This window comes from Coccomyxa subellipsoidea (assembly GCF_000258705.1).
Source record: "Coccomyxa subellipsoidea C-169, whole genome shotgun sequence".
Taxonomy (NCBI): domain Eukaryota; kingdom Viridiplantae; phylum Chlorophyta; class Trebouxiophyceae; family Coccomyxaceae; genus Coccomyxa; species Coccomyxa subellipsoidea.
Window position 1 is genome coordinate 254,133 of NW_005178019.1, and position 24,245 is coordinate 278,377.

The 24,245-nt window shown below is 52.1% G+C and overlaps 6 protein-coding genes across 6 annotated transcripts; 3 read left to right on the plus strand and 3 right to left on the minus strand.

Moving 5' to 3' along the window:
- The first annotated feature begins 121 nt into the window (after positions 1 to 121).
- COCSUDRAFT_68300 (hypothetical protein) lies at positions 122 to 4,651 on the plus strand. The gene is made up of 9 exons (XM_005642824.1): positions 122 to 238; positions 433 to 607; positions 899 to 1,024; positions 1,394 to 1,576; positions 1,759 to 1,867; positions 2,465 to 2,586; positions 2,913 to 2,966; positions 3,296 to 3,418; positions 3,720 to 4,651. The coding sequence occupies exons 1-9, from the start codon at positions 225 to 227 to the stop codon at positions 3,822 to 3,824; spliced, it is 1,011 nt and encodes a 336-aa protein (XP_005642881.1). The 5' UTR covers positions 122 to 224; the 3' UTR covers positions 3,825 to 4,651.
- A 1,261-nt stretch (positions 4,652 to 5,912) lies between these two features.
- Positions 5,913 to 7,382, minus strand: COCSUDRAFT_20712 (plastid ribosomal protein S5A small ribosomal subunit; the record flags this gene model as incomplete). Its single annotated transcript, XM_005642825.1, has 3 exons — positions 5,913 to 6,139; positions 6,550 to 6,773; positions 7,276 to 7,382. The coding sequence occupies 3 exons, from the start codon at positions 7,380 to 7,382 to the stop codon at positions 5,913 to 5,915; spliced, it is 558 nt and encodes a 185-aa protein (XP_005642882.1).
- A 1,893-nt stretch (positions 7,383 to 9,275) lies between these two features.
- On the plus strand, positions 9,276 to 11,407 carry COCSUDRAFT_60307 (hypothetical protein; the record flags this gene model as incomplete). The annotated part of the gene is made up of 6 exons (XM_005642826.1): positions 9,276 to 9,734; positions 9,841 to 9,939; positions 10,247 to 10,313; positions 10,591 to 10,653; positions 10,903 to 11,048; positions 11,177 to 11,407. The coding sequence occupies 6 exons, from the start codon at positions 9,276 to 9,278 to the stop codon at positions 11,405 to 11,407; spliced, it is 1,065 nt and encodes a 354-aa protein (XP_005642883.1).
- A 704-nt stretch (positions 11,408 to 12,111) lies between these two features.
- COCSUDRAFT_60308 (hypothetical protein) lies at positions 12,112 to 17,146 on the minus strand (the record flags this gene model as incomplete). Its single annotated transcript, XM_005642827.1, has 8 exons — positions 12,112 to 12,231; positions 12,903 to 13,036; positions 13,606 to 13,815; positions 14,276 to 14,453; positions 14,756 to 15,175; positions 15,556 to 15,687; positions 16,312 to 16,494; positions 17,111 to 17,146. 8 exons carry the CDS (start codon positions 17,144 to 17,146, stop codon positions 12,112 to 12,114), a joined length of 1,413 nt encoding a protein of 470 aa, XP_005642884.1.
- A 736-nt stretch (positions 17,147 to 17,882) lies between these two features.
- On the plus strand, positions 17,883 to 18,636 carry COCSUDRAFT_34539 (hypothetical protein). Its single transcript, XM_005642828.1, has one exon. It carries the CDS (start codon positions 18,188 to 18,190, stop codon positions 18,449 to 18,451), a length of 264 nt encoding a protein of 87 aa, XP_005642885.1. The 5' UTR covers positions 17,883 to 18,187; the 3' UTR covers positions 18,452 to 18,636.
- Positions 18,637 to 20,919: 2,283 nt separating this feature from the next.
- On the minus strand, positions 20,920 to 23,569 carry COCSUDRAFT_31742 (glutamine synthetase; the record flags this gene model as incomplete). Its single annotated transcript, XM_005642829.1, has 7 exons — positions 23,273 to 23,569; positions 22,903 to 23,108; positions 22,534 to 22,668; positions 22,032 to 22,156; positions 21,681 to 21,821; positions 21,202 to 21,371; positions 20,920 to 21,046 (listed from the first exon to the last, which is right to left on the minus strand). Exons 1-7 carry the CDS (start codon positions 23,515 to 23,517, stop codon positions 20,920 to 20,922), a joined length of 1,149 nt encoding a protein of 382 aa, XP_005642886.1. The 5' UTR covers positions 23,518 to 23,569.
- Positions 23,570 to 24,245: the final 676 nt, after the last annotated feature.

The window sequence follows — 24,245 nt, forward strand, 5'->3', positions numbered from 1 at the left end:
TCCCAGCTGTAACTAGCAGGGTTCGTAAATGCAAAGGGGTCCTTTGTCGTGTGTCGCTCGTGTGCCCGATGCGTGACCTTTGGGCAGGGTTGGGGAAGGGCTCCATCCTCGTTTTAATCTTTACGAAAATCTAGCCACAAGCTGACTCTCGACTGAAAACCGGCAACAAATAAACGACAAACGCCCGTTGGGAGGCTATTTTGCGACGTCCAGAAGTTGTCACTATGGCCTTCAGAAGGTGAGATGGTCTCTTCAAAATAAGCTTCGACAGACAGCCAGACAGACATGATTGTCTCGTGTTTCAGAGACGCCACAGTAGTCTTTCAAAACGGCTTACCGCATTTTAGTTCCGAAACAACGTAACACAGAGCTATACGGGCCCTTGTCAATACTTTCACCTGACAGTCGGTAACGCCTTGCCGTCGTCTGCAGGCTGTGCTACAGCCTTGCCATCCTGGCAGTCGCGCAAGTCGCTTGCACGGCTGCCGAGAGTGCCCAGAATGGCCTGCACGCGCTTCCCATCAACTTCCAGGGAGACGCAAATAGCAAGATGGCTGGGCTTGAGGCCTGGGGCAAGATGCTCGGCAGCGCCCTTCTCTTCAATCAGGCACGACGCGGCTAGCACCCCTGTCTTCCCCTCACATGTTTGAAACCTGTGATTGTATCTTGTCGCGGCTCGCGGTGTACCGTTCAAGTGGGACATGGGTTGTAACATCCTGTCACAGGATCGGATGTCCAGCACTGCGTTTCCTTCTTCTTCAGTTTGAACGAGTCAGAAGGCCTTAGCAAGTCAATGCAACTCTTTGCAAATAGGAGCCGGCCGCGAGCTTCCAGCTTATCTCTAAAAACAGAAGCCCTCAGCGCATCTCAGCCTTCAGTGTTTCACTTGCACGTGCAGGGAGGCAATGCCCAGTCTGCAGCCTACAGCCTGAAGTCCTTGCTGGACAAGACACAGGAGCAGATTGTGCTGCAGGCTGCCGGCTTGGCCAAGCAGACACAGAAGGCTGAGGAAAAGAACCCCAACGTGAGGCCCCCAACCTTATAAGCAGTTGCATGCATGCAGCCTGGCACCCAAACGTCATTACAAGAGGCTGGCGTAAAGTCTGTGAGTGTGCCATTTTGAGGTTATCACGTAGATGCTTGACTGCGCATGGCTGTCCAGCAAAAGTGGGGTGTATGCTGCTAGTGCCAGAAACGTGAAGCAAAGTACTCTCAGGATTGCATGACAGCCAATGCTGTTGAGGTGCTGAAGGAGTCAGTGCAGAGTAAACTCATGCTAACTTGTTGCAGCGCACCCATGAACAGATGGTAGCACTGCTGAACCCCAAGAACTTGGGCATGCAAATGAACAACATTACTCACCGCTGACTGATCTCCTATCGCATGCATGCAGGCGGTGCCGCTGCAATTCAGCGCGGCGCGCGCAAACGAGAACCCGCTGGAGAAGTGGACGCGCGTGTTAGTCACCGAGGCCAATGCGGCGACTAAGAAGGCGATTACTAAGGGCTGGTCCGCGCTCAGTCGGGTCGGCCAGGCCGCCTATGACTCAATCCACGGCACCGGCTCGGTTTCAGATGTGCGCATTCTGTTCCCATTTCCAGTCACTGGTCTAAGTCCGGGGCCGCAGGGATGGGAAGAGGCTTCAGAGCAGCAGTGCCTGCAGCAGTAGGTTGGCATGGGAGGACCCACAGCATGCAGTTCGCACACCTTTCTCATTGTTCGTTCTCCTATAAAGATTGTGCTGTGCTCCTGTGACAGGTCTGGTCAGCGGTCCAGACGAGCTTCCAGGCAGATGACTCCAGCAGTGCAGAGGCTGAGGCGCAGCTGCCTCCCTTCCTGTCAGACGCCACCCTCATTGACATTGCAGGTGCGACAAGCCTGAGCTTAAACTGCGCATAGACAGTAATACTGTAGTACTCATTCTAAAACCCGCACCCCTGGCAGAGCGGATCACTCACCAATTTTTACCCAATAACCCAAATTTTTAAGGGGTCTTCCTGACTCCAAAATAAACAGGGTCTGCTCCATCAAATGGACTTGTTGAGGGCCCCCCAGGTCTGGTCTCAGAATAATTATAGAATTGAAATTTAAGAAGATAGGGTGTTATTGCGGACTTTAGAATGAGTACAATGGTAGCATTACAGCAGGAGCAACAGCGTCGGACAAGTCCGGAGCCATTAGCTTAATGTATGTGAGATGTATCAGGCGGTGTAAGGGTCTTTTTTTGGTCCTTGGACCAGAAAGAGGCCTCTTCTAGCCAAAATCCTGGCAAATGTCAGTTGGCAGCCAGCTGGCTCCCTGGCAGCATGCAAATGACAGCTTAGACGCAGCCTTAACATACAGTGTGTCAGTAAAAGTCAAGTGTTCCGCCTCTCTGCTCTTGTGGCCCTCTCCCTCTTGTTCCTGCTCATGTAATTTCTGTGCATGCAAATGGCATCGATAATCTCTTCCTCGTTGCGCGCAGACCCGGCGGTATTTGCATATGACTTCACCCCCGTCTCAACAGACATCACCGGAGTGGGTGTGAGTCTCAACATCTTCAGTATCGCACCCTGCGTGGTAGTCGTGGACGCCGTGGGTGTCAAGGTGAGCTATTGCAACCTCTGTACCATAGTTGCACCATTCGGTCAGAACACTTTTTCAAATATACGGAATATGGTCAAAAACGGCCTATTTTGGCCAAAACACCGAATATTAATCGTATGCCGAATGGCCGAATCCGTATGGTGCAAATATGCTCTGTACCCTAGGTATATAATAGTGAGGATTGCCTACATAGATCCCAATCACGCAATCCTGTTACAAATCAGGGCAGCTGCACAGAATACAGCACACAACAAACACCAATGAATTGACAGATGACACATAAACACATTATATGGGGTCTCAGCGGATGCTGTTTGTGCATGCAGGTTGAGAATGTGCTGATCAAGGTGGAGCCAGCCCTCATCCACGTCGGCCCAGTGGTGAGTAATCTGTCTGTCACTTTCAAATCCAAACCTGCAGCATCCTTGCCGTGCCTCGTCACATCATTTGCTTTGTCTGCTTACACTCGCCTGCTGAAACCATCCTGTGCCGCTCATTCTTACCGATATAAATAAACCCCCAGCTGGGTTTCTAAGCGTTCTTGCATTCCACTGTTGGAAGCCAGTTCCTTCTACTGGCAACTGTGATGTGATGTGCCAGTCTTCGGCCAGGGAGAAAGGAGTAGATTGTAGGGATCTCTAGCTGCTCTATTTCCCTCAAGACCCTACTTCACCTCCCTTTAAACCCTGAAGCTGGTGCATCTGCACAGGGTGTGGACGTGGGAGCATCCCTGATCGAAGTCACCCCACATCTGATCAACATCGGCCCCTTCGGGTCTGAGCTCTCCATCGATCTGCCAGGCGCCATCGCCGTCGAAGACACAGGCATTTCGGTAATGCCATTCTAAATATCTCCCCTGTCCTAGAGGGTTGATAATGTATTGGCATATCCAAACAAAGTTCTTGCCCTATAGAGTGTCTCTATATTCGGGTGTCAGGACAAATCCGTGTCCGCCAGGCCAGGATTGCGAGTCCACCAAGGGGTAGGGTTCTTTTGTGGCAGCCCTTTCCCGAAGCTTGTCCGCAGGCACCCCTTCCTCTGGCAGGAGCAGCGTGTAACAGTAATATGGTCTTGAAAGTATTTGGCCAATTCCCAGAACAGGCTGTAAGATATGCCTAATTTGATGCGCGCAGGTGTCCCCCGTCGGCACAGAGACCGAGTTCGGCCCCGGGGCAGAAGCTGAAGAAGCTGAGGGCGGCGACTCTGACGGCGCAACTGCCTCGGACTTGCTGACTTAGGGCCCCTTCTCTCAGGGGTATTAACCCTAGCCCTACGCCCCATGACACATCCATATAAGGCTGATGTATCTTGCTGCACAGCTGCTTTGCATGCGGCTCTGATTGATCATTCTTTGGTGGGCCTTGTCACACATCTGCCTGCTGTTAGCTTCTGGGGCAGCTGTGCACAGAAGGCTGCAGGGCAGGGTGTGCGAGCTGCTGGTATGGCTCGAGACCACAGCAGCAAAGTATGCTGCTAACATTAGGATTGAGGGCTCTAGCATCTGAGCTTCAGGGTCCAGAGACTTGATTTCATTCACTTTCATTCTGGGAACTGCATGCATGCGGCGGGGGCTGCTGATGCTTGAAGTCTGCCTGCATGGAGTTCAGACATTCTCCTTTGTTTTCAGCTGCAACATGAAGTGAATGGTTGCCATTTTGAGTTTTACATGTTTCAGACCTGCTGGGGGAAGCTGACCCTGACTGCAAAATGAAGAGCAAAGTTCTGAGAAGTGCAGTGTCTCCCTAGGAGAGGCAACAGCTTTTGCTCTTTCAGCTCATTACTCTCAGCAGGCTCAGAGTCGTTAAATTGGCACACCATGAATTCAAAATGAAGAAAGCACACAATGTCATTGAACCTCAAAGTGAGAAAACCTGGAAGTGAACACGGTAATGACACATTGCTGCTGTCAAAGGGAAACTGGGTCTGAGAGAATATTGCCAGTGATTAACATTGCTGCTGATATGATGACCTGTCAAGTGTCTGAAGTACCTTGCTGTTACAGTTGAGCCAGCCCGCACCTACTTGTGTCCACTCTGTAAGAAATGTAAATAGCTGTTCTTGCTGCAAGTCTACAAACCAGCAGTTCAGGCAACTTAGCGGCGCAGACTGACCAGTCAACCCATGAATGAAGGGTGTGGGAAACACAGATGACACAGCACAAGATATGATCGATGCTGCATGTGTTGAGTGCACTGCTGTAATGCGGGTCTGCACACTTCATGACTGCCCATATATGACCAGTTACAGTCCTTCAGGTGTCACTGCAGCTGATCAGCTCATGAAAAACACAGACCATCCATTATGTGTGTCACAGTCGCAACCCTTCTTCTCTCTATGCATCTTAAAGTCCAAGCAGCAATTGCTGCATCCCAACAATGCTGCACTCTATAAAAGCTCATATCTGCTTCATGACTTCAGTAGCAAGTACCGTGCTTACTCTACACGAGAGAAACCAGCTTTTCTCAAAGTAACACTGCACAATATTCAGCCCAGCCGTTGAGGTATCGCAAAGTCACAGCATGTGCCACAAGTGCCGATCTTTGCAGTCAGTATCCCTCTTAAATGGCTGGCTCTTTCCAGGTGCACTCTTCACTTTGGCTTGTCGTGGCTGTGCAGGGCAAAGCGCCGCCCGATAAAGCAAGCACGAAATTCCTCAGCAACAGGCAATCGTAGAGCCGCAATTTGAGTGCCTGATGAGTCAGCAATGAGTCAGCTCGGTGAGTCATCAGGCTGCGGTGGGCACTGCTGCTGACATCTCCCCCTCTGCGGACGCCTCTGCTGCCTTCCTGCTCCTCTCTGCGCACAATCGAACACAGAACAGCTGTCAGGGCTTGCTGCATTTATATTGTACTATCTCTCAATGTCTGCTCAAAAGTCTAACAGCCCCTATCACCGACCAGGCCAGTCTTTGCGCCTAATGTTCACCTATATTTCTCCTATGTAGCAGGTCTAGCTGGCAACCCAGGTCCAGTAGCAACATGCCATAGCTTCGGGGCCAGGGCCTCAAAAGCTTAACCACTGTCTCATGAGTGAGCTGTGCACATGCTATTCCTGTGCTGTCCATCCGCTGATACTCCAGCAGGAAGCGTCCGGGCTCCTCTAGCAATCAAATTTACGACTTGAGGCTACGCAACAAAGATGACTCATCAAGTGTGGCACTCATAAGGTTGGCAATGGAGAGGGCGCGCTCAATCAGCATAAAAGGTGGTGACTCAGGGTTACACTCATAAAACGTGTAGCCCGAGAGTTTGGCAATAAAGAGGCCGCGCTCATGGGCAATCATCCCACCCTTTAATGATACTTCGGGTTTACATGAGCGAATTGACTCACCCAATGACTGACCTATGAGCAATGAAAGATGACTCACCGAGCGTGTAGCCCATGAGGTCGGCGATGGAGAGGCCGCGTTCGTCGGCAACCATCTGCAGAGTGCGCTGCGCTCTGAGGCCCTCGATCGTCGCGCGGGCGTTGTTCAAGGGATTGCCGCTGCCCAGCTGCTTGCCAAAGCCATTCTTGATGCCCGCCAGCTCCAGCACGACGCGCACCGCGCCGCCTGAAAACAAAGGAAAAAAGTGGACGTCAAAAGAAGGATTTGAAACCTTGAGCTGTAAGCCCAACCGCTGCCGTGGGCATGGTTGATGCCTGCCAGCTGACGCCGGAGGCATACAGCACCGGCTGGAGAGAAGTGGAATATGGTGGACATCACAATTTGCATGCTGCCCACTCTGAAATGCATGCTGCCGACTTGTACAGCAAGGCCCCACGCCGTTTCGTTTTGAAACTGCAGCTAACACAACAAAGGGAAGCCCCAAGCGCCGCACACTTAATGGGTAAAAAATCCAGGGAGCATTGCAACAGGAGCTGCTCAGGCATCATTCCAGCTGCCACGGGACCTCCCTTGCACCGCTCGTTCCATCATAAGAGTAAATTCCCATGCAGATCAACGAACATGCAAGGTCGAACCTGCAATAACACCGGTTCCCTCCGATGCGGGCCGCAGCATGACCTTGGCGGCTCCAAAGATGCCGTCAAAACGGTGGGGGAAGGACTGGCTACGAGTCAGCGGCACTGTGATGAAGTGCTTCTTCGCGTCCACCACCGCCTTCTGCACTGCATCGATCACCTCCTTGGCTGTGGCTGTGCCCACTCCCACTGTGCCCTTCTCATTTCCCACAACCACCACCGCCCTGCGCGCAATAACCCGGGGGCGAAATTTCAGGGAGACATAAGGGTTTATACAGTTTGTAATCCACATGGCCCGAAGGCACCAGCTTGATCTGCTCGAGTGGGGCAGTGACTGTCCAGCAGCCAATAGCATGACATTGAGAGCAGATAGCATGTGAGGATGATCCTGGTCTCAAGCCGGTGTGTGGAGTTGAACATCCCCTCTAGTTCCTGTGGCACAGCATTCACATCCCTCTGGCTGAGACCGCTCCGGGCAGTCAACCCAGACTGGGTCAAAAAGCCACTGATCTCCAAAGTTCAGACCATAAAATGCATCGTCCCTGATGCACTGCCGACTCGTTCTGGATAAGAACGACGCAATTTCCAGAGGGGCTGCAGCTGTGATATGGCACTCTGGCTGGCCTGCATCCTCTCATGATGGCCCCGCCCAATCTGGCAAGACAGGTGGTGTGAGAGTCTGCAGCACATTCTGTTAACGTCAGGAGATGGGCATGGGCGGCTTACCTGAAGCTCATGGACTTTCCTCCCTTGACCACCTTAGTGACGCGTGAGACCTGCACCACCCGCTCCTGCAGCAAAACAAGAAATCTAGCGGTCAGGTCCGCCAGCATACCAGCACTGCAAAAACACTCGGCAAGAAAAGTAATGCACAAGCTCTGACAGGACAGCATGTGTTTTCGTCTCAGAGTCAGCATAAGCTGCGCACTGACTGACAGCTTTGAACAGGCTCAGCAGGAATAGAAACTTGCAGCTGCACAGAGCTGCTGAAGTCAGGAGCCTTGACTAGTTGTCACCCTTTCAGACTCGCCTTCCTGACCAGAGACACCCTTGCAGCCACTATGCAGGCTTCCAAGCAACGATATGCAAGAGTTGAGGAGTTCTCCGTGCTTTTAAAAAGGTCTCTAAAGTAAGCAGCCTGCTGGCAAGGACACCGCAATGGTTGCGCAGGAATGGGTGGGATGCCAGCAACTCACTGCATACTCCTTCTCCTCTTCCTGCTGCCCTGGCGGCCCTCTCCTGCCCATGTCACGGCCTCCCCTGCCGCGCCTGCCCCTGCCACGAGGGTCCTCCCATGTCTCATCGCTGTTGTCCTCCACTCCATCCACTACTGCTCTCACGCTCACCTGGGGCACCGACAATAATCGAGATGAGGACCGTTGAGTAATTCTTTACAGACATTTGACGTCGCAGGGACATATCGAGAAGGTCCCCTTCTAAAAGGGAAGTCAATCTTGCACTTCTGGCTGTAATCTTTCGCTTGTCAGGTGAGGAACTTTTTAGGCATGCCAGTTTCCTAACACGGGCCCCGTTTTCAGAACTCCTCTCCACGTATGCCAGAGCTCTCCCCTCAACAAAGAATGAGAGGCTCTACTGACTGCAAGTGACTGCAATGACAAAAGCAGCGCAGAGGCCAGCATTCTAGTGGCTGTCAAAATAAGGATTTCAGCAATAGATCTCACCGTGCTACATCTCGAGAGCCTGTATGCGGGTCTGCCAAGGCACAATGGCTTTGTCTGTGGGTGCAAAGTCTGAGAGGATGGCAGCACGCTTGGGAGCGGGGATCTGAGAGCTCCCAGGCTGTGCATCGTGGCGGCGGACTCTACAAACCCACCGCTCGCAACCAAAATCCTGGCAATCCTGGTGTAATTGAAGAGCAGAGATGTCTTCTCGGCCGCCCATCACACATGGATAAAGTGGTGGGTAGCCAATCTAGGCGTCACCTACGTGTATGAGCGTCGCTGGCAGTGCCGATCGAAGCTGCAAATTCCATTTATCGTCCGTTCTCTCAATGTGCGTGGTGTCAAAACCAATTTTTTGCCAGGCCCAAAATGACACTCACGTTTGTCATCTGGTGGACCTTCCCTGACTGACGGGAAGTTCCCAAGCACTCGTGTAGCAGACTTGATAACATGTATGCAAGGCCTGCATTGTCCTGCCGTTTGATTTTAAGACAGGAGAACGATCCCTTCAGATCGCGGCTCAGCGTTGCAAGCTGTACAGCCTCTCTCTCTCTCTCTTCAGGAGGTTTCCCACTTAGACGCAGCAGGCCTTCCCCCAGCAGTCAGGACTTTCTTCCGATAGAAGTCCTCTTCCAGTCCACAGACTGTGCCAGTGGAAGGGGCAGCCCAAAGGGATTCTTTGAGAGGAAGAGTATTGGGACCCGCTGCAGTGTATTTGAAGGAGACAGCCAACCAACTGAACGTTATCATGTACTCAACCATCTCCTCTGCAACATGCTTAGCATTCCTTAAATTCCTAGCAAGTGACTCAGATGCTGACCGGATGGTTGGTGCTTGTAGGATCCACTAGACGACTTCTTTGACAGAAGGGCAGAACGGCAGCACCTGAGCAGGTTGCTGTACTCAAGGCCAAGCAGAATTCTGGTGATCCTAGGCCCAAGGAGCTCAGGGAAAACGGCGCTTTTGAAAGAGGTGTTCCAAGCCAGTCAGGTCAGCTCAACCGACAACAGCAGCTCGCAGGACAGTCAGGCGAGCGATGGCAGCATGGCTGAGCCCCGCACCAGTATTCCAGGAGAGGCAGATCCCAGCTTCTTTGTGTCATACATAGATGCGCGCGAGCAGCGAATCTCACAGCCAGCTGATCTGGCGCGCGCCCTTCAGAAGGCAGCCAGCAATCTAAAAAGCAGAATGCTTTATGCCATGCAGCTGGGACTGTTCAACCTGGCAAAGGCAAATTTTGGGAACCTCACGTTCAGCCTTGATCCGGTTGGAAAGGCCGTCAGTGGGCAGCAAGACAGAACCCCAGCCCTTGCCGAAATCATCCAGACCTATGGAGAACTCCTGGCCAAGTTCAGCCAAGGCAGGCAGAATAGAAGGAGCGGTGATGCGAGGATGCCTTGGCCAGTGCTGTGCATAGATCAAGCAAATCAGCTGACAGCCTGGGCAGAAGACGACAGGAATGAGCAGCTGGAGCTGGATGCGCTCCTTAACTTCTTTGTCCGGGTACGCGCTCGCCTGCCGACACCTGTTTGTGAAGCATGTCAGAAGGTAAAATTGCGCTTTGTTGGCAGCACAATACAAACTACTGACAAGCAGCTGGCTTCTGCAGGTGACAAAGCAGGACAAGCAGTGCCATGTCATCCTTGCCACGTCAGATTACAGTTTTCTGCCGTGGCTCTCCAAGAGTGAGACTCTCCCATACATGAAGGTGCATCCCTGATACAGTCCCAAACCTCGGCGTTCAGCAGTACCGCTATCCTGCAATGACAAGGTCTATGCGCTGCAGGGATTTACACAGGATTCCTTTCCATTGAAGTGATCGGCGATTTCACTGCAGCAGAGGGTCGTGAATTTTTGCAGAATTATGCACTTCCCGGCTATGGCCATACTACAGAGCTTACTAATGACCAGTGGTCAGCAATTTTCCAGGTGGGCGAGAACGTGTCTGTTCCATGTCTAAGGCAAGTGTGGCCCTCGATTTAAGCTCTCAGTCTTTCCTTGTCTTACCAATGCAGGTTACAGGTGGGAATCCGGGCCTGCTGATATCAGCTGCTGCAGAGTACAACGGCGACTGGGAATCATGTAAGCGCTTGCTAGTTGTATCTGGAACAAGATCATGTGCATGCTGTGCACTTTCTGTCACAGCAGTCTGTTCCCAAAGTATTCAGCTGCACTGACTGCTCCGTGTTTGGTGCAGCTTTATTAGGTATCTGGACTTTACTGCTCATGGATGTCCAGTCAGCAATGTCTTCTCGCCACCCATGGACTCCACGGCAGTTCATTGCTATAGCAAGTGCACTGCTGGCGGATGAGCATCACGCTTTGCAGTTCTCCAAGGCCATACTCTTGCTGGGCTCAGATGGCCACCAAGTGCTGGAGGCCATGGTTGCGGCTAATCTGCTGGCGTACAGGCCAGTTTCAGGTATGGAACGCACTTGGGTATGCTCATTTTCTTCAAATCTGCTAGACTTTCCCCTGAAACAACTCCTGAAGCGAGCCCATGCACGGTTCTCAGGGGGGGGGGGGGGGGTTGTGAAAATCGACCTATCCCAACACGTACAAAACATGTAAGAGATGCCATACAGGTGCACCAGGCTGCTCACTGATGGGATCGCGAAAAGCAAGCCACAGTCTGCGGCAGTCCTAATTTTGAGAATAGTATTCCATGCAGACTGGAGCAGGGACCTGCCTCCAGAGCTGCATGGAGAGAGGTGTGAAGCTCTGGTGACTGCCTCTTCCGCTGCGCACCTGTACGCTATGCACATTCTGCAGGCCGCTGGAGACTTTGGGGCACTACCAGAAGGTCAAGGCAGCGAGGTGAGTTCCAGCATCTGCCCGATCTGTCATAGCTTCTGTTTCTGCAAGCTGGAATTGCCGCACATGAGATCAACATGTCGCTAGCCAGGCGCAACATCGGCACAGACAAGTTTTTGACTTCACTGCAGGTCTCTGGAGCAGTGCCCAGCCCAGACCCAGAGATGGCCCCTGTGATGGCAGCTCTGCAGACTGTTGAGCTGCAGATTGACCGCATCGAGCAGAAGGAAGAGAAGCTGGAGTCTGAGAAGCCAGAATTCTGGAGAGAGGATCTCAGGCAGCTACGGAGGGAGGAGGAGCAGCTGCGGAGAAAGAAGGAGCAGCTGCGGGAGGAGGAATTGTTGCTCTTGCGCAATCAGTAGGGTGTCTTTGGCAGCAGAGAAAAAGCAGTGCATGGAATGGAGAAACTACTACAGCAGCTGTGGCAAACATTGCTGCGTGTAGCATAGCTGGCTTTGTACATGATCGGCAATGTGCTGGGCGATTTTGATGTAATGATGCTGTAGGTATGATGTCACCCCTACTTTGACAGGATACCTCCCTTCCGCCAACATTTCACGATGCATTCCTCTTTCACATTGTTTCACGCTGTTGGAGCCCACTCACAAGCCTGTCTATGCTGATCTTCGCTTATGGCTGCTCTCAGTCTCGTTACAAAATAGTCAGAGACCAACTTACCATCTGCCATAACTAATGTTCATTGAAGCTGTGACTTTTAGACCATGAGTTTGCAAAGTTGACGTTGTATTTGGTGGAAAGTATAAAACCAGAACGAATGGAGAGCTCCACATATATTAATGTCAGACCTCGAAGCCAAAATAGCACGTTCAGTTCAGCGCAGGTCGCATGGCAGGCCGCAACATAGTTCTTTGTTGGCTATACCGCTCATTCCTCATTCGGAGTCTGCAGTTATCCCTGGAAAATATGATATTGATGCTGTGTCAGCCAAGCGGGTGTGTTTGCCCTGTAACAAACTCAGCAGCAGCATTTCTCTTTCAAATAAAGGAGGCTCCTTTGACTTCAAAATGATGCCGGACTCCAACTTCTCTGTGGCAGCTGCAATGTTCTAAAGGGGCAGAAACACTTTTGCTTGCGCGCTCGCCACTCGGTGGCTCCAGCCCTTGAGCACTGCCTTTGCCTCCAGCCAGGGATCTGCCCAGCTCTCAGCGCCCTCTCTGGCCGCCACCTGCAGCACCATAGTTGCACCATTCGGTCAGAACAATTTTTGGGGACCGTATATACGGCCGAATATACGGTCATACGGTATAAAAATATACGGAATACGGTCAAAAACGGCCTATTTTGGCCCAAAACACCGAATATACGACCGAATATTCACCGTATGCCGAATGTCCGAATCCGTATGGTGCAACTATGTGCAGCACAGTGATTTCTTCTCATGACAATACCCAGAAAACACGACCTGATGAAGCCCGGGGCGTGAATAAGGAGACAGGTGGCAAGCATGCCAAAGGCATGGTTGACCTTGCCACCCTCGTCATAAAATGAAGGCGTCACGTGACGACTGCTCCTTGATGATCTGATTCAATTTCCAAGTAGATGAATCGATCTTGTTCGCAACCTGCGCAAAAAAGAGCCCAGCAGACGCTGCTGAGATGATGTCGTTCCGACTCTCTCACACACTTCGCGCAATCCCGGATGATATGCCCCATCAGCGATATCCTATCGTGTGGGAGCATTTTGGACTGCAGACATGCTGTGCTTCCCATCGAGAAAACATGCTTCTCAAGGCATCACATCGTAGAAGGCCCTGTCCTACAAATACTGCTGGCAGCTGATGTTCCAATGCTGTTGGGCTGTTTAGTTTTCACATACCAAATAATAATGGTGAGTCACCTCGAGCCTGCTTAGATGCCAGGAATGCCACATGGCGTTTCCTCCCGCGCCGGATGATGTGGTGCGCTGATGTGGCGGCACCGGCTGCTCCTGCTGGGTCCCTTGCTTGCGCCACCGGCACGTCACTGCAGGACCTGCATAAACAGATTGAAATAACATTCAGACGCCCGGATGAAGCTCGGGGCGTGAATAAGGAGGCAGAGGTCAAGCATGTGAAAGGTGAATCCACGCCCCCTCGTTGCAACAACAATACTGACTATGGCTCATCAGTGATTTGAACAGCTCTTGCATGCTGCATGATGCTGCCAATGTACTATGCTCAAAAGCTTGCAATCAATCACACATTGCACCTTACTAATTACTAATTTTTGGAGAAAGATAGTACTCTTCTAGGCAGGCGTTCCGCTGAATAATGTACAAGTATGTCATACCAAGAATAAGCATGCACATGCTGCAAAGTAGACCACATATTCCCAGGATTTCCAGTGAAAACCCCCCCCGGGAGAACCTGCTTCAAGGGTCAAGATCTCCGCCCCCAACCATCTGCTTGTTTTTGCTCATGCCAGCTGCACACCATGATATTGCATTCTCTGCACTTTGCAAAAGTTCAACTCAGCAGCCCGCTGAGCACTGCAGTGTGTCACAGGGTCCACCCATTTTAAGCCTGCAAATGCGAGCGCTGAGTCAGTGCATGTGGCCTTACCTGCAGATTTTGAGCCGAGGTCCAGGGAGGTGCTCCACGGCGTTCCCTCCCGCTGCACGGCGAGTTTCAAAAAACCCTGCAGCGCGCCCCTTGGGGCAACAGGAGCTTTTGCCGCGCCGTTGCCTGATGAGGCGTCGGGTTTAGGGCTGCCGTGGTTGATAACGCCGCTGCCCTCCAGCAAATCCCCCTCCCTCAGCTTCACCTGGCCGCCTGTTTCAAGCAGACTCCCTGTGAGTTTAGTATGAACAAGGGGAGTGATCCTAAAAGTTTTTCTCGAATAACTCCCTGGTTCGAAGCACATTCCCAAGCACGCAGAGCCCAGGGGTCTCTTATCTACACAGCCTCAAAGTCCTTTGCAGGGCCTTCTTATTTTGCAGCGCCTCTTGTCGTGACAAACCAGGGACAATCTGAGGCCCCTGGGCCCTGAAAAAGAGGAACGGCGGGCTTGCAACTGCGCCGGCATCTGCAGCGCTATGCCGCTTCAAGAGCGCCTTGTCGAGAGCCTAGCATGTTTTATAGAAAGGACACCCGAAGTCCAGCATATGGGCTTTTCCTGAGAGCTTGAGTAGACTGGCTTACGCACGCTTGGGGCACGTGTGCAGGTGAGGGAACGCCCTCCTTGAGGCCCTTGATTACCAAGGACCAACACATAACACAAACGCTGACGCACCCTTCAGTCGCGCATCGACATGGAGGGAACGCCCCAGGCGCTGACGCAGCTCCAGCCGCCACCCACCGCGCGATTGAGCGCCGAAAGGGAACGCCACGTACGTGCGCACCCGTTGCAGCGGGTTCGTCACCCTCTCGCCCACTCTTGCATTATCCTTCGCTCCACGGCTCGCAGCCCCCTGCACCGCAAAGGCACGCTCTCAAAACATATACCCTTGCTGCAAATCAATGGACGCTCTCTTTCCGCCCAGAAGGCGTTCTGGGCACAGCACAGGTTTTGAGGTACAGCAACCTTTGCCCTGACTGCTCAGTGGGCCACTTTCTTGTCCGGGATTTCCTGCTTGTGCACCGATTAATACAGCAATAACTTACACACAGAGGGGATCCAACTGCTTGTGAGAGCCCTCAGATTGGCAACATCAAACTGCTCAAGGCAGCACTCCACTGCCTGGAGCAATTTTCAGTAAGATTCAAAGCGCACCTGGCTAACCTTCTGGGCAGTGCCGGTGGCTGAGAGGCGGCTCAGGCGTTCGATCAGGCACTCCCCTGCCGCGCCAAAACAGGCGTCTACCCTGCCATTCACCTCAGCTCCCCTGCCCCTATCCTTTGCACACCCCTCCATCGCGCTATCAACCCCCTTCTGCATACTCCCGCTGTCCTTGCTCCTGCTTTCAGTGCTCCCGGCTTGCGAAATTACTGCTGCATTTACAGCCTGCCGCTTGCCATCTGTGCTGGCGTGAACACTGACTGGGATGGGGCTGCCAGGATTGGTGCCTGCTGACGTGGCGCCGTTGCCTGCTTTGGTGCTGATGTGGACCGCTGACGTGGCATCATTGCCTGATCTGGCACTGGGGCCTGTCTGCAGCTCCAATAAGGAACCCTGGTGCAGGTCTGTCCGCACCTGCGCTCACATGCCAACAACACGTGATCATTAATGTGCGAGAGTGCGAATCACACAGCTCTAATGAAGTGAAACTGCTCTTGTGGCAGACAGCGTCTCTGCAAGCTGAGTCAATGACCCTGCTTTCCTCTTTTTACGCAGCCTGAGCTTGAATTGTATAAGGGCCTCACACAGCCAAGGCATGCATTGCCAAAACAAGAAAAGTAGTGAAGGCAAGGAAGCAGGTTGCAGGAGTTCTCACAGGATGTTCACGAAAATATAATGCTGTCTTGGCCATCCAGGTCTCAATGCTTCGCACCCAAATCCTGCAGGATGTGCAATGCGCGCTGAGAAAGTTTGCATGAATGGCACAGGACTGGTTTTTGTCAGGAGTGACTCACCGTGCCGGTTAGTCGCGTGCCGCCAATGTCCACGCTGGCGGACAGCTCAGCGTCGGGCGCGCTGTATGCGCTAAGCCTCAGCGCTGCGCTCTCCTCTATGAATCCCCCCAGCAGCAGCGCGTACCGCCTGTCCTGCGGCAATAATCACCCTCAGACACAAGGGGAACAAGCACTGGCCATTACATGACAGTTTGCATAAAACTATCTAAGTGCATGCTTGTGCCGTCCCAGGATTCAGACTGATTTTTGCAATGCTCTGCAGGGGCAGCCACCACATATGCCTCGACCGTGTCTTAGCAAGGGTCGGCTTGAAATTCTTGCAACGCTTGGCCTGGGATGGCTGAAAAGAGCGGCAATTGTTGAGCCAGAATTGTGCTTGGATCTCTGTGCTTAGCTCTAAAAAGACAGCCAAAGCCTCACACCGTGCTGTGGTAATCCTTAGAACAACAATACAATGCCACAGTGGTGTCGAGCTACTGTAGTACCGTACTCATTCTAAATCCCGCACCCCCGGCTGCGCAGGAAACTTTTCAAAGCAATTTTTAGGGGTCTTCCTGAATCCAAAACCACCAGGGTCATGCTCCATGGGATTGGGTTTGTCCAGAGCTTTCCAAATCTGCTCTCACGTATTGATAGATTTTACCTTTTAGGAGATAATTATCCACACTTCCTGGTCAGAAGAAACTTATTTGTTGCGGGTTTTAGAATGAGTGCTACAGTATATCACCTCTGCCAGGCCTCCCAGTCAAGCTGCACTCGGTCACTGTCATGCGCCAGCTTGGCGCGCAGTTGGCGCTGATGTGTCCACCCCTGGCGGCTGCTGCGCTCCAGCTCAGCGGTCCACGCCAATTTTGGGTCAAGCCGGCGCCGCGAGGCCCGCCCAGTGAATTCACCCAGGACGTCCAGCCTGTACCGGCCCTCTGCCTGTATGGTGGCATCCTGCGCAAGAAACACAACACTGCGATCAGGCTGAGCAGTCCCGACTATTACACATGTGATGATCAAGGTGCACACGCTCTCAAAATCTTGCTGCTGCTCTCTCCTCGCCATCCACCGTGTTCCTCATAATGACAGGGGCTAGCTCTAGACCCGGACCTTTGTTGGCTCTGCACAAGGGCATGTTGGGGTCCCCGTAAGGGTTCCGTGCAGTGCTTTCCATCTTTGTCTTTCGTTCTTGAATCTGGGACCCCAAAATCAGCCAAAATGTCATCACTGGCATTGCTGGGTGCTCCCTTGAGGTCCCATGGGTGGCCTGAGCCAAGCTGGCCAGGATAAGCAGTCAACTTCAGTCTAGAGCATGAGCAAATAGATGGAAGAAGTCAGGGGGTTGTTTTAGCGACGCCTTTCCCATTGAATAAAGGCTTAGAAGCCATCTGAAACACTGGATGCAGAGATGTCAGGTACTGAGCATGTGGCAGTCCCCCAATCCACAGCTTTGATGCGTGTTGCATAAGGGTTTTCGCACTTGCGGTAGACATCGGTTACTGATGGTGTCCTGGCCCTGGGGATGCTCCTGGTATATTAAGCGCAAGCCATGCCCCTTCCCATCAATAACTGGCGCCTGGACGGAGCGGCCGGACGCGGACTCCATGTGAACAACTGTTCAATGGGAATACATCTAGTTTCAGGTGGTGAGATCTTTCAGGCGCATACATGATGTCAACATTACTTTCAGGCGTCGAAAAGTGAACATCACATGCCAGCACTCGTTTGCTTTCACGTTGAAGGGCCGTTCCAACAGGTCAAAGGAGCAACGTGCTGAAGAGTCAAATTTGCTTCATGCACAATTTGTTGCGAATTTTTTGGGACAGGTGATGATTTCAGACAAGTTCAGCGTGCAGATCCGAGCCTGCTGGTTTGGGCCTTCAGGGAGATCAAGACAATATCAAAGGTTGGATCGCACGTATTCGGTCGATGTGCATAAACAATCCCTAATTGCTGGACTTCCACGGGATCGTTGATGTCCGTGAAGGCAGATGATGTCGCTCCAAGATAAGGTCCCTACTGAGAGCGACTCTCTGGTAGATCTGTACTGGGTGAATCTCCAGTTTCCCCCAAGAGATTTTCGTTAGCAAGGGCACCTCTTCTTGAGACCTGCAAAAGCTGCAGATTAGAGGCTTACCAAGTTCAACCGGTTCAAAATCACTCTGACAGGCCTGCACCCATTGGGACTTCCAATTCTGAGGCTGAGCAGCATATGCCAATGGTGCTTCCCCACAGCGCTGTAGCATCCAAGCATCATGTGGTAGTATACTGCATGCATGTATTCTGAATGCATTTGCTATGGTGCGTGCCCGGGAAGCATGCTGGTGATTCTGCACACTTTTCACCCCATGATTACAAGCCGATGCAGGGCAGCAATGAAGGTACACCACTGGATTGACTGACCACCCAATATTGGCCTAATAATAGGCCGTGTGACACCCGCTCAAAAAAGTTAAAAAAAAATAAAACTGCACACCAGTGCAGAAGCAGCTTCATGTGAGCGCGTGCAATGACAATCGCCCCGAGAGGTCTGTAAAAGGCCCTTTTCTAGCACGTAGGCAAATGAAGCACCACACAGTCTCCATGACTAGAGAGAGTCATGTCCCTGAATCAAAGTAGCGCAGCAGACTCAGGCCCTCCTGGGTTGATGGCTTCAAGATACCTCAGCCTGAAAAACTTGAACAGTACCTCCGCAACCCCAAGGTTAGGAGGCAAACGCTCATTGTCCACATTTCAAGAGCACAACTTAATTCAAATCACCACAGCGCTAGCGATTGCACTGCAGGTCTGTCTGTTGGTGCAGAAAACCCGGACAACCCTTATAATAAAGCTGAATTACCACCAAGCCCTCTGTAACCTGCAAACTGGAACACATTTCATTTTTATGTGCCACCTGGAAAATGCCACCTAAGACTGCCCCCCGGGGCCCTCCCAAGCTCACTATGTTCATATGCAAAGGATCTAGTCACTGGAGTCAAAGTTGCTCAAGTATGAGTCAGCATTGCTGCATTTGGGCAACGACTGGCGCTCAGCTCAGATCCAGTCGCTAGACTAGTCTTGGAACATGCTCACAGACACCTGACAGCAATGTGCAGGAATACCATAGTCAGCACCATGATTCCTGCACCCTTCAAAATGCGTGAAAGGTTGTAGACCTGATTTTAAGAGTTTATCCTTCCTTGAAATGATGTTTCAACATCACCACCAGTGGGTCGAGCTCAGCGAGAGCTTTCCAAAACTGGTCTCAAAAAATTGTCATAGAATTCCTATCTTGCATTTCAGGGTCTTATTTATCGACCCCTTTTTAGGAAAGAATTAAATATGGGGAAAATATGGTGCTGACTACGATAGACCGAAGGCGTCAAACCTGGAAGTGAATGACACAGCCTGCATGCAGCCTGCCATTATTTAAGCCTTGGCAAGACACACTTCAACCTGCCGGATTGCTTGAGATGACTGCACTCTAAAAGCGAAGAACTCCCTCCCTCTTTTGCTGTCTGTCCAGATCAAAACCTTCTGACTCTAACACACTGGCCCCTTCGCGAACAGAGTTATAGCCCTCCACCTCACAGGCACGTGGGGAAATGCTGCGAGCACACCGGGTGACCACACACAGGAACTATGAGCGCCTGAGAGGAATGACCACTCTAGGGATGGTCTGTGTTGCTGATGGCAAAGAACGAAAACAAGGCTTAAGTTATTTGTGCCGATTAGCAGAACCACTAGAGGCCCCCTCAAAACACCAGACCCTTCCCAGCCAAAATCCTCCACCCCTCAGTGGACTACACATCCCTGGGGAGAGCTGTGAACGTGCGCTTCCGGAGAGATTTACTTCAGCACGAGTAAATCGCCCCAGTGGCAATAAGGGCTGTAAGGCTTTTGCAGCCTTCTTACCTAGACCCACACGTGAAAGTCATGCATCTTTTGTAGCCTAGATCAAGAGGCCTAGTAGCTAGGCACTTCTCTGCGCAATGCAGGGCCCTTGATGCTGAAGAACCTCGCAGCAGCTTGTTATTTCATAGTAACATCCAAGATTGGCAAACTTCGTTTTCTAGCTTCTCCCAATACAGCTTCAGGGTGATAGACCATAAGCGCATAAGAGTTGCATGCAGCTGCACACGCCAATACGCCCGCAAAGAAAGACCCATCAAAATACCCAATTCCCCCAAGCCCCTTGGGGCAAGGGGCTCACAAAGAATGTGCACCAGTTCTGCTCCCTGCCTCACCTTCTAACCCTCTCCAAACACCTGGATCAGAAGCAGTAAATGCCCATCTCCCCGGCTGCTCTTGCCAGCAGCACACTCGCGTTATTGGGCCACATTTTCAAGGCTGCATCCAGCTGCTCCTTCAGCAGTGACCGCCAGATGAAAGGCTGCAATCAGCTGCAGCTGCTCCTTCAGCAGTGAGCGCCAATGCCAAGGCTGCAATCAGCTGCAGCTGCCCTTTCAGCAGTGGCCGCCAGATGAAATGCTGCAATCAGCTGCAGCTGCTGGGCAGTGAGCGCCGATGCCAAGGCTGAGATCAGCTGCGCGCAGGGTAGACACATCAGCGGTCCTCAGTGGCACATGTGAGACTCGTCTGTGTGGGGATCGTTCTCTGAGCTGCACTCGGCTGCGAGCAGGCCAAAGTTCTGCGGGGGAGTGTCTGGCGCAAAATCATCCAGGTCATCGATCTCATCCAAGATGCTGCTGCTGCCGCGCGAAATTGTCTCGCTGGCTGATCCGCTGTTGGCCGTGCCACTGCAGCAAACACACTCATTAATGAGTCACTTCAATGCTTCCTGGGCCAAAGCGATTGCATACATCAGAATTGCCTTGCGTAAGAAGCTGCAGCACCACAATTGGGACTGACAGGAAGCAAATTTGGGACTATAATTCTCTCACAGGAGATTGCAGGGTTCAGAGCACATTGCTGCAACAAAAAGAGGGGAGATTTTGCAGGACGGATGGTGCTTAAGCAACAAATGGGGAAAGTTTGCAGGACGGATGGTGCTTGAGCAACAAATGAGAACAAGACGCCACTGTTGCCAGTGCCACTACAAGCAAAAGCAGTCACTGGTGAATAACTGTACGGCTTCGATGCCACAGCCGGTGGTGCAGCACCACATCTGGGGCTGAAAGGAGGCATCAGCATGATAGCTAAGAGGGAAGCTGTCCAAGAGAAGAGAAAGCTCAGGGCACTAAAAATGACATGATACGTTTGGCAGCATACGTTATCCAGGTACAACATCCTGTAAGGCCACAGCAGCGGGACACACACCGGACCCCCCAAGGCAGGATAGTCCAAAAAACACAAAAGGCCTCAAGGCAGCATTTTGCCTAACTGGAAACATCAGTGGGGCATGCAGATTGCAACAATGTTCGATTAGTGCCTAGTGTCTCACCTGGCGCACGGAGCTGCAGGCTTGCCATCAGTCATGGGCAATGGCATCTGCAGGGTGGTGCACACTAGCAGCATGGTCACCAGATAAGGATCCATGTTTGAAGAAGGTCGCCGATCCTCGTACCTGATAAGACACAACACAACGAGTCAGGATTGGCATTCGCACATATCTGCCATGCATGCTGTAACAGGGTGCCCTAAATGCAGGTCATGAGCTTACCAACAGCCATAGGAATGAGTGAAACACATGCGCATGGGGATTATTAAGCTGGGGTGCACCAGCCGCGCTTCTGCAGGAGCACAGAGTGGGGTATGCGAATGGAGGCGTTTCTGTTCTCCATGCCCACAGTGAAGTCAAGCAGAGAGCCGCTCTGAGCTGCCTTGCTGCAGGGCCCCTGCCAGCGCTTGGCATTGCCCACGCCATATGCCACCATGTGCTGCATGTGCGTCTGCATGTGCGTGCACATGCCCAGTCAGCCTCATGACAAGGGAACCGGTGGACACAATGTGGAGGTCCCTAGACCGTGTGCTGCATGTGGCACTGCATGCAGCGCGCAACTGAACAGCTCATGCATGCATTAAAACAAGATCAGCAGCAAATGGGCAATACTTCAGCATTTGTGCACACGTCCTTGCTCACATGAGCACAAGCAACTTGGTAAACATGTGCAAGGATGCATCGAAAGAGTCTTCACGTCATGCAAACGTCCGCTTGATTTGTGGAACAACAAGTTGGATTTTGCTGAGGGGTGGCTTACATGTTGTAGGCGCCTGAGATGTTCTTGGATGACAAACCAGCCCTTGCCTTCCTCCCTAGTCTCCTTAGTGCTGAATTTCACTGCCGCTCCATTGCCCGACCAATCCCCTGGCACTGGTTTGGGGTCTGTAGAGGCAATAACCTACCACAGCAAAAAACCAGCCTTCAGAAAGTAAAACACTGTGGTTATTTCCAACACATGAATAGAAAGAATGACAACACAGCTGTTCGAGCCTTAACATGACAGAATTCAGCCCTTTCCAATGCATGGAAACAAACATGCCAAGTGCCAGAATGTCACACATCCCTCATTATATTGTAGCTGTTTTCAGCACTTGTGGTCAGCTCTTACCTTGAACTGCTCAGACAATCTCAGCAATAGGTAGCGTGATAGCCATAGGTGGTCCGCTAGTTCAATGCCCCTACATGGTCCCACTTGGTAGGACCACTGACCGGGTACAGCATCAGGCATTGTTCCTGCAAGCAAGCCATGCAAGTTTAGTGCGCCAGGAAGAAGTCCATCCGAACAGCCAGCAGACACAAGCCAAGCAGTTGCAAACATACCACCGAATATACCTGATCCTTCAGCACCAACGTCAATCACTATCTTGCAACAACTCTTGCAAAGTACGAGAAAAATATCTGCAGGAGCTTTTGGAGCACCTCATTCAAGATAGGATCTTGCAACACACCACGTTGCAGATTGGAGGATTGCAACAAACAACAAAGCATCGTGATACAGAAACCATCGGCTGATCGCCTCTAGGGTGGCAACTCCACTGGACCATTCTTGCAAAAGATGCCATCATAAGCGATAATTTTGGGCCAAGCAAGCCCAGGAATAGCGAACTCACCAGATACACGGAGGCCAGCATGCAGACATGATCTCAAGTGCGTTTCCGCGAACTCTCGCCCCACAGCTACTCCAGTGCCTGTGCCGCAATAAGACTGGCTAGACGATGTGGCTCCAGTGGCTCGCTCCGGCCATCCTGCAAAGCGCAATATACAGCCAAGCATCTCAAAATGACCACATTTCGCATTTAAAAATGCCCTCGCACTGCCCCTGGGGGTCGCACATAACCCTTCACACGCTTTTGCTACTGCAATCCAGCGCATTTCCCAGAGCAGAAATAAAGCTGACTCCCGCTACTCAGCGATGCAAGACTGCGCCAAGGCGTTCAGATTAGCAACAGGAATGCACGGCAGCAGGGCAGAGGCAGCACCTATTGGCCAGCAGGTCTCTGGGTTCAGCAGTGTATACTGCTGGTGGCAACTGAACACTGGCTGGCTAGCCGCTGCCGCCCGCATGACGCGATCGCAGGGCGCCCGATTGTTCGTGGGATGTGGGTGGAGCTCTGGCGAGCCCACGTCCGCCTCCACGGAGGGAGCCTGGAATGTGTCGCAGAGCACCAGGATGTGGTCGCCACCCCTGGAAGAACCCCACAGCTGTACTTTTCAGCCGCTGCAGCCTGCAAGCTCGCATGGCTGGCGTCAAATGAATGATACACTGACCAAAGCACATGTGCGGGGCCAAAGCCACCCTTGGCGGCAGCATTCAGCAGGGCTGGGAAGCGCCCTCTGAGCTCGAAGCACCTTAGCGGGTCGGGGTGGATACTGCGGGCTTTCAGATACACGACGGAGCACGGGCCGTCCTCCTGACCAGTCGCCACGCCATCACACGTCCAGAGCGGGACGTCCGCAGGGCTGCTGGGCTTGAACGACAGCACCTTGGTCGCCGACCGCAGGTCGGAGCCGGAGCCTCCAAGCCAGACGTACTCCGCCATCACTTTGCCCCGTGTGGACAGGCCAGCAAAGTGACTCGCTAACATAGAATCCATCTTGTCTAGACAGTACGATGCAGATTGGTCTCTTCAGATGAGCAGAAATTCTGCGTAAAATCCTGCAGCGAAGGTCGCTCACCGCCGGTTGCAGACACAGGCGAGGCGGAGAAAGTGAGTGCGTATCTTCAAGTGAGTACGTCCTTGAGACGATGATCATCTCTTGACGTTTCCTCCTTGCACATGTCGTACACCCACGATGTTACGGTGACTTTCGTGTGCCTGCTGGGAGCTCGAAGATCACCGGCTGCGCACTGAGCACAGAGGTCTTGCATCTGCTGATACGATGATGTGGTTGTGCACCACAACCGGAAGAAGTTGGGGGATCCCCATTTGGACGGATTACCCGCAGATGGCCACACTTTGTGTTTCATAATGCATCTGGGCAATCTCACAAGAGAGCATGCAGATCCTGGACGGTTACAGCTTCAGTAAAGCTACAGACAGTATCATCTCTCCTAGAAGGCGTACCACCTAAGGAAACATATATCTGTGCAGTCAGATACTATAATTTGATATTTTCCATGCAGCGGTGGTGATTGTTTAAAGTAGTTCTTAATCTTGTTCACTCAAAGGTCGGTGTCTCCTGTTTGCACATCACGCACTGTGGAGTCCTCAAATTTACTTGCATCTGGCACTCAAAGTAGGTGCACACTGGAGTGCTCACTTGCTCCGGCAGGCGGGGGCAATGAAAACTCTGAGAACCAGTGGGGACGCACACAATTTTT